General features: G+C 36.2%; 2 protein-coding genes across 4 annotated transcripts in view; both read left to right on the top strand.

The window, feature by feature from the left end:
• The window catches only part of LOC145666712 (putative G-protein coupled receptor No9), a 601,808-nt gene that overhangs the window by 340,970 nt on the left and 244,690 nt on the right, over positions 1 to 16,148 (top strand). The gene's annotated exons all lie outside the window — the stretch shown is intronic.
• The window catches only part of LOC145666711 (uncharacterized), a 32,138-nt gene continuing 31,440 nt past the window's right edge, over positions 15,451 to 16,148 (top strand). For 2 of the 3 annotated variants that reach the window (XM_081734220.1, XM_081734219.1), the window contains exon 1: positions 15,451 to 15,820. In XM_081734220.1, coding sequence (XP_081590346.1) covers positions 15,766 to 15,820 — 55 coding nt within the window. In that variant the 5' untranslated portion in view covers positions 15,451 to 15,765. The remainder of the gene's footprint in view (positions 15,821 to 16,148) is intronic. The other variant, XM_081734223.1, reaches the window with a different exon arrangement.

The following is a 16,148-nucleotide window of genomic DNA, read 5'->3' as shown; positions in this document are numbered from 1 at the left end:
TATTTGTATTATAGTTCTTTTTCGCTCGTTTTCCTTGCAAACGTTGTTGGTGTACTTCTGCTGTTTTATGTTCTCTCAAGTGTCCGTTCGGAAGACAACTCCATGAATCGTAATGAATTCTTTCGATAAATCACACGACGGAAAGCAGTTCTATCAGCAGATCCCAGACTTCACGAGTCGTCACAATCACTATAGTAAATTAAATATTAAAAAAACTATCGAAGACAGATGGGGTTTAATTGTTTGTTAGAAAGTACAGTTTCGGGTCTTGACGAAAGTAACATAAGTATTTGCGGTTGAAATTTACTATCGGGATACACCCTTGCATTCTATTGGGTAGTATAGGTCAAGCTTCATTACTCACCTCGATCACTATACTCCTTATATATAGGGTCTGTATATGTAGCAGACTTTCGTCACCATTGCTGCTATAAGCTAAATGTATCGCTGTAAGTTAAAAGGGGAAAAAGCTTCAAACAGTTTAAGAAAGTTGTATACACAAATTGTTGTATTAAGTAAGCCCCTGCGGTCCTCCAACGAAATTGTTCTGTCAGCGCTATCAGTTTTAAGTATTTGTTCATAAAAATACATATTTTTTTAGTAATATTCTTAACACCATAGGTGTAAGAGTACGTAGAGGTGGCTCCTGAGGGAAGTCGCACAGTAAACTTCTTTTTCGCTTAAAACTAAAAGAAGAAAACTTCATTAATATATCAATTCTTGTATATAGTAATTAATTCACTACCTTAGTCTTAAGCAATAAAACTTTAACCTTTACTACTGTGACTTTCCTCACAATCCGCCACTACATACATTTATGAGTATGAGTGATTTAGTTGGTATTGTTGCTTACTTACGTTTGACCTCCTCAATATGTTCCATATACGCGAGGTGTATTCGAAAATTTATGACACGTTTTCTTTCAACAATTTTTTATGGTTAAAAATCGAGGTTTTCCCCTTCAAAATAGTTCCCTTGGGCAGCTGTACTATGTGATGAAGGCGTTGTTTCCGTTCTTCGTAGCAGTTCTGGAAGACTTCTACTGGAATTCTTTCATGTTGTCAGCTACCCTCTCCTACATATTATCCAGCATACTAAAATGACAGCCTTTAAAGTGGTTTTGTGCAACGGAGAATAAAAGGTAGTCAAAAGAATCGTGGTTCGGTGAATAAGGGGATTTCTTCCTGGCAAAAAGTCATTGATGAAGTTTACCATGTGATATGGCGCGTTGTAGTGATGCAGGATCCAAGTGCGTGAAATTCCTGGCCGCACGCGTGTCACCGTTTTCCTGTGCTTTTCAAGGACATTCCGATAAAAAGTTTGATTGCCAGTTTGTTGCTGGTGACACAAATTTATTGTGGACGATTCTCCGACTGTCAGAAAAACACAGTGAATGAGAGTAAATTTGAAATTGGAGTTGCTCATTATCGCTTTCTTGCGACGGAGTTTGCAGTGTTCCACTCCCTACTTTGAAGTTTTGTCTTGAGATCATACTTATTAGTAAAAACCCATGTTTTACCACCTGTGATAACGTGAAGAATTGTGGTTTCTTCTTAAGATGGTTTAGAAGATCATGACATATTCCTCCGATTCACCTTCTGTTCAGTCATAAGGCTCTCTAGAACCATCTTGCCCAACATTTTTCTTATACCCAAATCATGATGTTAAAATCTGATGGACGATGTAGACGTTCACATTTAACTCAATGCTGTTCATTCTCACCGTCAATCGACGATCTGATCTAACAAAGGACATCATTATTTCCTGTCATATCTTTTTGAGTTTTGAAGATATGCCCGCACAAGGTTCATCTTCCACTTCTTTTTGGCCTTCTAAAATGCACTTGTGCCATCTGAACATTTGCACCCTGGATACAAAATGCTCTCCATGAGCCCTTCGTAACTAATTTTGAGTTGCAGTAACACATTCGATAAACTTTACACAAAATTTTATGGCATAACTTTGCTCAAATTTTTTCCAATCCATTTTCGAAACGCAGCTCACACAAACACACCTGCACTTCAGACTCTCTCAATAATCACTTAGCAATTGAAGCAAGTTCAAACTTGTACTGAATCAACAGCAAGGGTTACTTCAGTGTTCGTAGTTTGAGGTAAATTTCCCTAATCTAGGCAAATTTCTTCGGTAAATTTAGTAAAAAGGGAAAGAGGGAATCTTTCGATTTAACGAGAAATCACCGGAAATTCTCGCGTTGACTCATTGGCCAATATAAATCCTTAATTTTTCATTGTTTTTTAGATATAAACCAACACAATAGCAATAGTTGTGTGTGTGTGTGTGTGTGTGTGTGTGTGTGTGTGTGTGTGTGTGTGTGTGTGTGTATTCAAAGCAGCAAAATTTGCTCCCACTGTTGGGTAGATGCATTTGTATATATATATATATTGTAAACAATATTGAAGGAAAATAAGAACAATCGAAGCAAAAAAGAAAGGAATAAAGCAAATGTGGTTGATACTTTCTTTATTATAGCTAAATTAATGTTATCATATAACTTTTGTGATAGAAATTAGACACTAAATGAACTAGGAAAAAATTGATAAGAAAAGGGAAAAAATTCTGTCAGTCGAGGGAAATTTTCTTAAGGAAATTTGCGAATACTAGGTTAATTTAACTGCCATGTGAAGGTGGAGGCAGCGGCATTTAAGTTACCATCTCGTGTCAAGATAATACTTGGTCGAACTCTTCCTCCGATCACATTAAAATATTTAAAGTATTTGACAGTAAAAATTCTGTGCAATCACTTTTTAATTATACATATTTGAATTAATTTACGATAAGGCAAATTACATGTTACCAGATCTAAGGTTGTATCGTAAGTAAACTTATGTACTTTGTGCGTAAATTATGTACGTTCTGTAGCATTTCCAAGTGTTCTCTTTCAGCTAAATGAATACCTTTAGTCTCTTTCATCATGAGACCTGGAAATAGTTTCCGGTCGGAGCTCATGTGTTGCTGCAGATTCACTTCTTGTATAGCCTTAGTACTGAAAAAGAATGTTAAATCAAGGAACCAAAACTTTTTCTCTTTTCTAAATACATAACATGACAATTATAATAAACTATGAGTTTCAGGTTCATGTCATCCTACATACGGGGGTAAGAGAGTATTTCCAAAAGTTTCTGGACTGACAATAAAATATAGCTCTATTTGTAATAAGCCATTAATGACATATCGTGCGATCTATGGGGAAAAATGTATCACCCCCATGAAAAATGTACTGTTTATCTGCGTCAGTTCATTGATCTCACCTACTCCATGACAATGCTACAGTTCACACGGCTGTTGTTTTCAAGGTTCCAATGCTAAGTCTGGGTTACAGGATGGGTACTGAATCTCCTCAAAGTCACAGTCTTGTCGTTTATGTCGGCGAAATTCCTGTGAACATTTCTTCAAATTCTGTATGTCCGCTAATGTATGGGTCTTCCGGCAGGATCCCTGTGGGACTTCTCTCGGAGTTTTTGTGGGTTAATCACCAAAGGACTTTTACAATCCAAATATTGTCTTACACGCACATCCCATTGACATTTTGCCCTCCCCGATTATCTAGTGACTAATGCATCCGCCTTTGGTTTACGAGGTCCCAAGTTTAATTACCAGTGGGAGAGCGTTAAAATTTGAATAAATAGCGGTAGTTCGGATTCCAATTTAGTCTGTGAATCCATGTCTCTTGTAGCCTCAGTGCTGAAAAGAGACGCTAAACTTTAACAAACAAACTCATTGAAACAACATTAAAATTCTATGAATATTTCTATTATTAATATCTTTGAAGTCTCTACTGTAAGCATAAGGGCCTGAAATAGGTATGAGGACTGGACGATACGTGGACATGTTTCGCCGTCCAGCTGACAATTCTGAAACTGCATTGTTCATAACTGAACATAATAGAATAGAGTAGAAACCAAAATAATAATAAATGTAGCGAGAGGTTCAGGTTCGTCGGTAAAAGAAGTATTAAGGCGCCAGACATTCAGGTAGAACAAGTCAGTGTTTCTACTTAAAAGGACAAAATCCTGGGATTGGCTAGTTTCTCATATCCTCAGAAAAGATAATATATTCCAGCGTATCCAATACAATTCCGGCTTTGAACGAATAAAATTCAATTCGAGTACTAGAATATGTTCTACTCAATACTAGGATCAGACAGACACATCAGCATATTCTATGATGTGTGATGATATATCTTGTGATCCTAAGTTTTACTATGTCGGCCAAATGCTTCATTAACATGGTCCGGCCACCGGCTCCTTATCGATGTCAGGTAACTTGATGAATAGAAAGACCTAGCTAAGAAGGAATGAAGAAAAGGAAAGTAGTTTAGTCGTTTACTACTCTTTCTAATACACAAGAAATACATGAATTTGCGTTTTTCAACAAACATTTTTGCTGAGTTCCAATGAAACTATTTTTAAGGAAAAATGCAATTTCACAAGGAAAATTAATCTTTATATTTTAGCTGGCAGTTTAATAACGATAGAGTTTGTACTTTAAAAGAATGTTTCTCTTGCCTAAAAACTGCTAAGTTTTCTCGGAATAGTAATTTGTTTACTTAACGAGAAAACCAACATTATTCTTCTTCAACTTCAGCATCTGTTTTGCATTCAAGAGTAACATTTTAAAAAGTCCATGCTACCATGTTCAAATTGCTGTTTACTTTTGTTCAATAGTCCAATCTTACCTTATTTAAAGTAGCATTATTTTATTTCTATCTGAGTTTGAGTTTTTTGTATTTTACGTCATGCAACACCAAGGTTATGAAGGACTTGGGACGCCCTATTACTAACGTGAGCTTCGAACTACAATAGAGTGACTTGGTGGTAAGTTGACTTTGAGTTTAACATCCCTTTCAGCAGCGAGGCTATATGAGACGGGACCTACTAATTAACGTGGAATCCGAACCACATGAGCTCCCGCCCGGAATCAAACCCTGACCTCTCGCGCCAAAGGCGCGTACGCTAGCCTCTTGGGCACAAAGGAATTCATAGAACGACTTGAGTCCAGCACTGTTAATGGATGCAGAGCCATCATTCAAGATCAATCTTCATATTTTGATGTTCGCTCTCAACAACACTAGCTCGCCTACAAGAGAGTTGGGTAACACCGGCTGAATCTTGTGTTTTCACGAGTTTGGATAAATTTTAAATAATTGCTGACATATAGTATTTTCTAGATTGTTACTAGTATAGAAGGGAAGATATATATATATATATATATATATATATATATATATATATATATATATATTCATGAAAGCAGGAAAGAGAAAAAAATGAACATCCAACCCTGCTCAGAAGGTACATTGGCACATGTCAAATCAGCTTGTTTGGTGTGCGATGTTTTGCCTTCAGGCGAACTACTGGCGATCGACTAGATAAGTGTCAAGAAAGAAAGAAAAATATATACTTATTTCACGGAGGTATGCTTACTTCTTGGCATTACGTCTTTGGAAACCAAAACTGTTTTCAATACCCATCTTCTAATTTCCATAATAAGAATAAAGGGAAATGTTAATTCTCTTGTATAGGAAGAAAAAGAAAAACATATATTTCAAACAGATAACAAAATAAAACATTGTATTTAACTACGCCTTGGCCTTGTGTGTTTTAAAATTGTTCAGAATGTTTTTCCTAATTCCAATAGAAAAATGATGGAATTAGGATTGTTAATTTCCATAGAAAAAGAAAAAATATAATTACACTTATTAAACAAAAAGAAGATAAAATATTTCAGTCTGCCTTGGCAATTCCAAATGCTTATAACTATTTTTTTTTCCTTCTGCTCGTGAACACTTTATATCTTCAAACTAATATTAGTCTTGAACAAAACACTTTTCAATATAATTTCAAAAAAAAATCTTATAATTTTAAACCTAATAGCGTGTCCACGAACCATTATTATCTACCATCGCATTGATTCCAGGAGGCATTGAATCAATTAGTGACGAAGGAAAACAGGAATGGGAAAGAAAGGAATTGAACTGGGATCTGTATGTTAGGTGCCATCCCGGCATTTGCCTGGTATGGATGAGGAAAACCGAAGGAAAATATCACTCAGAATGGCTTGGCTGAAAAAGCTGTTACACCTTTTCGACCAAGTGCACCCGTACACATAGTGAATGAAACATCTTATTTCACAACACTTTCAATCGAGCAGTGGAGGGTTTTATATTAGATCCAATCCTTGATTATTTAATAGACAATGAAAATGTCTGGGTCATTGTCTGTCTGGAAATAAAATGTTTCGTTTGGTGTGGGCAGCATAATATTCGACTACAAAATCTTTCTTATTCCTGTTACCTAAGGTTTTTTTTACTACTTCCTTCAAGACTAAACACGATTCTACCTTAACCTCCTAATCTCACTTATAATGAATTTGTGATCCAAACTTCCCCTCTTAACAAAGAGAAATAATGAAATTATTACGCAATAGATGATTAGGATATTTAAAAACACCTATACGATAGTAGAGATGCTACAACTATATGATCTTTTAATTAAAACGTATGACGAGTAAACTAAACGCTATAATACTGAAAACTGATACACATGCTATTTACTCATATGTGTGTTATTGTGTGCAGAAAGTAGTGTTGCCGAGGAAACGACACAAGGCGACATCGTCTAATAGAAATAATTAAACCTTTTTGAAAACGAAATTTAATCTCCATCATACTTCACGAGACGAGAGAGACCCCCGTCGTGATCAACACTAGCGAAAACCACGAAGTTTACGTCTTGTTGATAATGGTATGTATGCGTTTCGAATATAAATAACCCTCACAACTATATTGATATAATCGCAATTCTCATTCTTAATATCTGAGCATTTGAAATTAAGAAATAAGCGCTTATACCGTGTTCTGAGGGATCATATGTTTAACCCTGTAGTTGTAAGAGATTCTAAAAACAAAAATAGTTAAACAAAAATGCACTGTTTCTGGGTATAACTGGCTAATATTTACTGTTGTCTGGGTTTAACAAACGGTTCTGCGAACAAAATATTTTAACAACCGGTTCTAGCGAACCGTCTGAATAGCACCACCGGACCGCGGGGAGTTCCCTCGTAATACTTAGAGTGCTCATCTTCGACAAGGGAGACACGGGATCGATTCCTGGTGAGAGCTTACGTGGTTCAGATTCTACGTTAAGATACAGGTCCACGTCTTAAATTGCCTCGGCGCTGAACAGAATACTAAACACCAAATCAATCTACCACCCAACCAATCGACTTCAGAATCGGGTGCGCCTTTCTGTCATAATTAGAGTATAGTGGCTCAATGATAGAGCGCTAACTTTTGGTTTCAGGGTCATAACTCGATTCCATATACTATGTACGTTTGTGTTGAACAGCATTGTGTCCATTTGTTTCTAAGAGTTCTTTATTGCCTGCCCTCCACTTCATTCCTCAGTTCCTTTCATCGGTCACTCATGATCTGTTTCCTTTAGCCTCCAGGACATAATCGTGCGATGTTAAAGTTCCCATTTCATTTCATAGTATTAGACCAATAATGCAGTCTTGAATTTCTGAAATCACTTTTCATTTTCACTCCTCAATTACCTGTGAGTAGATCATGAGTATTTATATATCGAAATCCATTATAACAGATAATCTGGCACTTGTAAACTACTATGCATGAATTATTTGTTTTCCTCGAAAACAAATTCAAGTATGGTTTTTCTTCTCTGTCTAAACGCACTAAGCTTAGTATCGAAAAGAACATTGCTTTACAGCAGACATTGGCTTTATTTGGAAGAGCTGCTTACAGACCTCACGTAAAAGCAGAAAGTCTCTCGGAAAAGTTAACTCACGTGAACAGGGTTGAGAATATTTTCTTCTCTTGTCCGACTGACTTGTTTCTTTCGTGACTGTACTCTCATTTTCGGACTAAAATAAGAGTGAACAAAGTTATCTAGTTAAATAAAAAGAAATGAATTTGAGATTCAGAATATTTCCTGTGTTACTTCGAAAATAAGACCGTATTTTATATCAATCTTTCTCCCAAAAAAATGGGAGAAGACGATTTTCAGGAAACAATGTACCTGTCATCTCAAAGCGTAACCGTTATTATCGTGCTCTTTGATTTTGGATATAAACGTGCAAAATAAATGTTGTTGAAAAGTTTCGTTTACGACTTATTCATGGATAAGGGTAAACTGAAAAGTAATATGCTAAGGCTTATTCTCTAGTTAAGTCTTATGTTCTGTAAAACATGGCATGACCTTTACATGTTTCAATTCTCTTAATGTATACAACAACATGATTTAAGGATTTGATTCATCTGTCCGTATGTGATCTGTAGAAAGAACACGCGATACTTGTTATTATTATTTAAGTTATACATATTTTTAAAACTAGAATGAGCAGTATTTAAGATTTATGTTTTATTTATTTATTAGCAGAATAGCCGTTCTTCACATGGGGAGAATACGTTTCATTCTGGACATAAAGGGGTGATTTTGGACTTAAAATGAATTGGAAGTGTCACTGTTCGTCTCACCAACCCAGGATTAGATACTAATGTCTGTCGTTTTCGATCATTTTTATATGTGTCCCCTTCTCCTAAGTTGCGAGGTTGAATTTGGCTTTAAACGTCATCGGAAGCGTCTCTGTTTATCTCAGCAAGCTCCCATATGTGGTGTTGGACTGTATAACGTGTAGGATAAGATGCTTTACTTTTTGAAATTACAATACTCTCAGTGTATCCCTAAAAATGTAATAAAGAAATAACGGCCATTTTTAGTATTCAATTAGAACTGAAAAATCTACCAAAATTTGCAGTCGATCGGTGAAAACGGCTTCTTTCTAGAGCTTGTGGTTTCCGAGATACCATTCTCAAAAGAATTGGCCGCAAACATGTAGATGTCCTCAAACATATAAACTTTTCTTGACCACAAACATATAAACCTAGTATTTTAATATATATATATATATATATATATATATATATATATATATATATATATATATATATATATATCGATTCATTTATGTGCGTTATGAATAAAGATAAGAAAGGAAATGTTTCTTAACAACCGGTGCAAGTAACATTAAATTGTAGCATTTTCTTATTCTCTCTACTTTCTACTATTCACTCTCATAAAAATGAATACCTCGTAGGAAATTAAAAGGAAATGGAACAGAAAAAGAGCTTCGTGTTACCGTGACTTTAGTTCAGAATTAAATTATTCTCTATTTTGTGTAAAAGAGGCCAAACAGGTTCATTCACAAGAGGCATCTCCTTTCTAATTTCTCGCAATGCAGTTTTAAGTGTTATTGACAAATAGAAGCCAAAGTTAAACACGCTGCGGTTGATTTCCAAAGAGGCCAACCAAATTAGAAGAAAGACTCAGTCTGTTGTTCCGGTAGCGCTTGGAAACTTGCCCGGACACAAAATGTTTCTATTGGTTCTCCATTAGCTCCTTTCTTATTAAGCTTTACTCGTCCATGTAGCCCTTTTCAGTTTTCCCAGACTATTTGGCATCTTAACAAACTACAAGAGGAAACGGTGCTTAATCATCTCAGATTCTTCTTATGCGAATGCGTTGTTTCGTGGTTTCTTCTGTCTTTGTTGCCTACCAAGGTGAACGTTGGCGTCTGTGAATGAAAACCCGAGAGAAAATTAGGCAGAGAAATGAGAACAAAGCAATCTTTAGTCACAGGAATGCAGCCACAATTGCAGCAAATTAATCTAAATGCGCACCCTAAATTTGAAACTTAAAATCATAAATGAAAGAGTTTGTTGGAATGAAAATTTAAAATCATAAATGAAAGAATGAAAGAGAATGCACTACAAATCAATGGTAGAATAAATTAATTTTGTACAACAATGAATTTGTGCAAAACTATCAAAGCGGGGAGTTTATAGGTGCTTATTGTTACAGACATACTCATTGTTATGGTTGCCAGATTGTCCATTTTACCGGATAACACACGTTTTAAGGCTTTTAGCTAAGATCACTCAACTATTTTTAATTTTATGTATATATAATCAAGATCAAAAGTGAGAAAGTGAGGGGAACTCGCAGGGATGCCATTGCCAAACTTCCAAAAAATATCTATGAAGTCTCCTCACTTCCTAAAAAAATTACAATGGGCAAAGATAGCCACAAAGGACGGTGTGACGTCAAGCGTGCCCCTACCTTTCTAGATCCACTTTTACCCTTGTATATAATTATGATTACATATTAGATATTAGTGCCGAATCAAGGAGTATTCCTGAAGAAAGTTTAAGTAATGAAAACTCCGTGAAAACCATTTCATAAAATAATTTGCTCAAAATTTCCCCATTTTTTTTATACAAAAAATCGGAAATTAACAATCTTATTCATCATTAAGGAAATGACTATAATATCTACATGAAATAAAATTTGTAAATGATCTCTTTCATAAATAATTTACTTTACATCTGAAAATAGCGTCATAAAATGTCCTATTCTGTTTGTCATCAATTTATTGACTATTACTCGTTTGATTTATCTGCGAGTGCGGCAAGATTGCGCACTAATTTCTTTGTTTACAAGTGACGTCAACCGCATGGCAAGGTCGCCAGAGGTACGGCTTTTATTTGAAATTTCTTTCCTATGTGGTTTTCCAAGAAAATCAGAAGGATATGCTGAACCAAATCAAATTTTATGGAAGCGGTTGTTTACATATTGTATGATGAATATACATATAAATGTATTTTACATGGGATTTTACCATTTAGCCTTTCCTTATGGCACTAGGAAGAGGATAGTACATGGGTTCATCATAAGTTGGGTAGGAGGAAACAGATGTTTCTCCTGAGCTTGATATGTATACACGTTATAGCTTATGAGATATAATAATCTGAGATTGTCATCAATTCTTAAATTTAAAATATTTTCCAACTAATGTTTTCAGAGTTGTACGTAGTTCTCGTAATGTTACCTGCATGCTGATTTGTCCTTTGGTGTCCCCAGAAAAGTACGTAGTTGTATAATTTTTGCTTTCCTTTTTTGATACTCGGAATACTATTCATGATTTTTGTTCATCATAACTGACACACGCCTTATTAAAATTTTTTAACTATGATGAGTTGTTTATATGTATTTTGTATTCAGTTTTCAATTACGAATCTTCTTCCAGAGTAACAGAGCAAACAAACATAAAACACAGGTATCCTAATAATTTGGTTTCTCTTATTCTTCTGGTTGTTTATGAACAATAAGTTTCTTTTTATTACTTTACTTTGTGATGTACTATGGTACGAATTTTCTTAGAAAGAATTTTCCTTTTCGAAATATGACTAACTGAAAGGATTCTGTTTCAAGAACGCGTTTCACTTCCTTATGCATTAAAAGGTTAAGTGAAATGCGATATATTTACTCTCAGCAATCGATAAATATTTGCTCTATTACGTTTCTACTAACATACATATGTCCAAATATCAAATAAAAGTATAGCCAATTCTTCCCCCATTAATGCATTTACCATAAACTATTTATATAATTACTCAGTCGTCATAATACATACCTCAAATTAGTCAATAACTGATTTAATTATGCTCCTGAAGGCAAATAAAATGTAGTACACAATTATGTTGTCCTAGTACAAGTACAATGTGAATTCGACTTACAGAGGCACTCAAACAATTCTAAAAATCACTTAAATTAACCCAAACAAATTGTCTTGTTATGACATTGGTGTTGCAATTAAACCCAACTATTCCGACACATACAAGTAATATAAACTTCTAACTGGTTGAGTCTTATTTTTCCAGATATTTTCCTCATACTTGTGTCTTATTAGTGACCTGCAATAATCACCATCCCAACATAAGGAATTATCTATTGTAAGGAAACATAGTCGTGACAATTGTTTCTTCACTAACTGAGTGATGTTTGATAAAGTACAAACACAGAAAGGTACTTCAAATGATGAAGTGGCATTTTCGTCTTTGGGTGGGATATAATCAGGATTTCTCATGGCTTCTTCCTTCGTTATCTCCATGCATCTACAGTCTCATTAGTCTTTCGGGTAATCTGTGTTAAGTACATACATGTCTCTTCTCATTCTAATCTCACTTAGATTTCATCTTAGCCATTTGTATTCCTCTCATTTTATCCTTAATATCATTTACGCTGTTACTTCCATCCTTAGTTTCCGACTTACTTTATATTGACCTCCATTTGTCTACAACCTAAAATACGTTTCAATTCTTATTCAATCAGACCATTATACATACTGTATATTGAAGTTGGTGTGATTTCAGACCCACTATTATTAGGATGATCATTTGTGATTGCGTTTTCACTGGATTTTACTGAAAATAGTGAAATAATTCTGCCTTGGACTGACAACGTTTTCGACAGTACATGACAACTTTTACGTTTCTCAATGATGCTTCCATATACGTTTATCATAATTCCTCATACCATTGAAGAAAGTCGTCATTTCACTTTGCCTTGGACCAATTGCGCGCATTAGAAAACAAAAACAATTGTGTCAAATAAAGATAATACAGATACAATCGCGAGAAATGTTTAATTCTAAGTACATAAGTTTTCTAAAACAAATTCAAAATGAAGACAATACCTTGCGGCTATATTTTGATACACTCATCCCTCATTTCAAAGGGCTAAGAGGGGATATAGCTGATAGATGTTACTGATTGACTGTAATTTGGGGCACTAAATTTCCTATGGGGCTAATATTCACAATTACTTATACATACAAAAAGAAAAAGGGATAATACAGTACTGTACATTTAATCAAAAACATTATCCAATATGACAATATGAAATACCTTTAAATATACGAGATGTGGCAATTAAATAACGAGACTGCCCACCTCCTGTTGCGCAGGATCATGGAGGAGAGGTAAATAATGATGTGTTGTTGATCTTGAACCTTCATGAGCAGCCATTGTTTGATTCATGATTCTGAAAGCTTTTCTTTTCTTTGCAGGCTTGCATGAAGAAGACAGTGTTCTGTAATAGTGCCGGAATCATGGTGAACAGTAAAGTTGAGCAGCGCATTAACATCAAATTTCTGGTGGAATTAAACAAAACACCGACGGAATGTTGTGCAATGTTAAAAGAGGTGTATGGTGATAATGCTATATCAGGTGCGCGAGTTTTCGAATGGCACAAACGATTTTCAGAAGTTATGGAGGAGGTTAAAGATGATGAACGACCCGGCCGCCCTTTGAGTCAAGAACGGACGAAAATGTTCAAAAATATTAATGAACTTGTGCGGATAGACAGGCGTCTGAGCATTCGGATGATCGCAGACATGACGAACATTAACAAAGAGACAGTAAGACAAATTTTGCATGACAATTTAAACACGACAAAAGTTTGTGCAAAAATTGTCCCGAAAAGCCTCTCTCAGGAACAAAACGACATTGGAAAAACGATTTGCTGTTACGTCATGGAACGACTAAAAGCAGAACCAGACTTGCTAACACGTGTCATCACATGTGATAAAACATGGATTTTCCAGTATGACCCCGAGACTAAATGTCAATTCATGCACTGGGAGACTCCCACATCGCCAAGAATGAAAAAAGCACGAATGAGCAAGTCGAAAGTGAAGGCAATGCTCATCGTTTTCTTCGATATCAGGGGTATCGTCATGACTGAATGGGTGAGGCAGGGTCAAACGGTGAAACAGACCTACTACAAAGAAATTCTAATCAAGCTGAGGGAAAGAATAAGGAAGAACAGACCGGATTTGTGGAAGAACGATGCATGGATCCTCCACCAAGACAATGCACCTGCCCATAATGCCCTTTCTGTGAAGCAGTTTTTAGCAACCAAACGCATTCCTGTGCTCGACCATCCTCCGTATTCCCCATACCTGGCTCCCAGTGACTTTTATCTATTCGCAAAAGTGAAAAGTGCATTGAAGGAAACACATTTTCAGTCTGTGGAAGAGGTGAAACGAAAAACGACAGAGTTGATGAACAGGGTGACATCTGAAGACCTACAGCATTGCTTTGAACAATGGAAGGCACGTATGCAGCGGTGTATAAATAGGGGAGAGGAGTATATTGAAGGGGAAAACAGTTAATTGTAACTTTCTTTGCAATACATCACATTTATGACACTAGTCTCGTTATTTAATTGTCACACCACGTACACTATAATACATAAATTCAACATCTTTAAAATCAGGATTTCCAAACTGAATCGTCTGTCCTGGATTCTTTCCCTGCCAAAATCCGTTAAATCGAGGTCCGTAATACCGAGGGATGGATGTAATTTGAAAAGAATATAGTTCTCTTCAAGTTCCGGTAAACTGTACTCAAGTTAGCTAATATATTCTCAAGTTTTGGAGAAGAGAAATTATGGATATAGATATCCAATTTTACTAGCTACTACATAAGCATAAAGTATTAATGGAGAAATAATTTGACAGAGCAGTGAAGTTTGTTATAAAGGTAACCAAGAAAGTTCATTCGCTTTTTCATGAGGTCTGTGTTCAATTGGCGAATACAAAGATAAGGCTTATGGAGCCGAAGATAAGGCGAAGGTCAGTTGTTGGTGTGGGTATATCCATCATACTACCTAGTTGTGGCAGTTCAGTTACACCGTGAACTTGCGTAAGGGCAGAGTGAACATGGGATCTCCCCAGAGCATCATAAGTGTGTGAATGCTATATGAGTTCTACTGAGGTCAAACGCAGCTGCAGCGAAACGGAAGATATGCCAAGCCTTTGGTGAGGGTGTAGTGACTACGCGGACAGTGCAGCGGTGGTTTAACAAGTTTAAGGACGGTGACGAAACACTTGAAGAGCACTGCGTGCCTGAAGAACAACACATGTACAAAATGAAGATTTTCAGACAGCAATTGAGGTGAGCAATGACTAGACATGTGAGGAACTGGAACTTAATTCAATATGGGTGGACAAACCATTCGGCAGCACCTCCATCGACTTGGGAGGTACTACAAGTTGGGTCGATGGGATCATGTGGGGTTTGACTCTGAGCCAGAAGGCAACGTGAGCAAACCCCTGTGTTTCTTTGCTGTCTCGTGTGAAGAAGAAGCAATTTCTGGACATGTGTTGACATGTGATGAGAAGTGGGTACTGTACGAAACTCCACGGCGCCGTAATCATTGGTTAGCATCCGATGAACCGGTTTCAAAACAACCGAATCAGCATTGCACCAGAAGAAGATCCTCCTGTGTGCTTGGTGAACTGGTCGCGACATCGTGCATCGGGAACTACTACCAGCTGATTAGAGCATCAATCCAACTGTGTACTGTCAGCGGTTGAGCTGTGTTCAAGAAAAACTCAAAACTCTGGATCGCAAAGGGGTTCGGTTGCAGAATAATACTTGTTCAATACTACGTAGGCCCTACGCGTTGTGGCTTGTAGTATTGGAGCCCCCTCCCAACAAAAATTTCTAGGTGTGCGGCTTATTATGATAGATTGCAACACTCAAAAAACAAAATGGGTTACGTGTACAATAAAATTATAGTTAAACGGTATAGTCAAAGTAAATTGCTGCTCCAACTGAGAAAATTTGTGAAACAACCTGGTGCTGTGTTCTAATAATCATAGCGGTTTTGTTGTGAGAATTATAAAATATAGTTAATCATTTTATAGTTGCGTGCACAATGTGTATTGTTCATATTTTGTCCTTTGAACACAACATGAAATGCGAGTGTGCTACTCTGGCAATACTGTGAGTTGAACCAACCAGGCAACCAGGCTGACCTGGCGCGGAAGAGTTTGTTTTTGTTGTATTGGGATGTTGCTTCGACCCTTGACGAAAGGAGTATGGAGGCATTCTTAGAAAGAAATAATCTCAGCACATACATCAAGATATTCAAAGGTAGGGCTTTATTTGTTTTGAGTTTTTAATATATGTTAAAGTAGATGTTATTAAAGAAATGGTCAAGTTATTCAATCTTAACAACTGTTCACTTAGCAAATTACTCGGGTCATCTTAGCAAGTATAATTTTTACGGAAAAAAGAGCATTACTGTCCTTAAACTGTATATCCCGTACTTAGGATCGTGTACGTTTACTTTCGGTAGACCATCCGAAATAATTGTTGGGAAAATATAATTCTTTCACAAATTGGTAATGGTATACAACAGTACCTCATGATGTATGCGCGTGGATACTTCCTACTGTTGCACTACGTATAAAAATGATTT

This window comes from Thermobia domestica, chromosome 12, assembly GCF_964235325.1.
Source record: "Thermobia domestica chromosome 12, izTheDome1.hap1.1, whole genome shotgun sequence".
Taxonomy (NCBI): domain Eukaryota; kingdom Metazoa; phylum Arthropoda; class Insecta; order Zygentoma; family Lepismatidae; genus Thermobia; species Thermobia domestica.
This window is presented reverse-complemented; position numbering and strand designations above follow the sequence as displayed.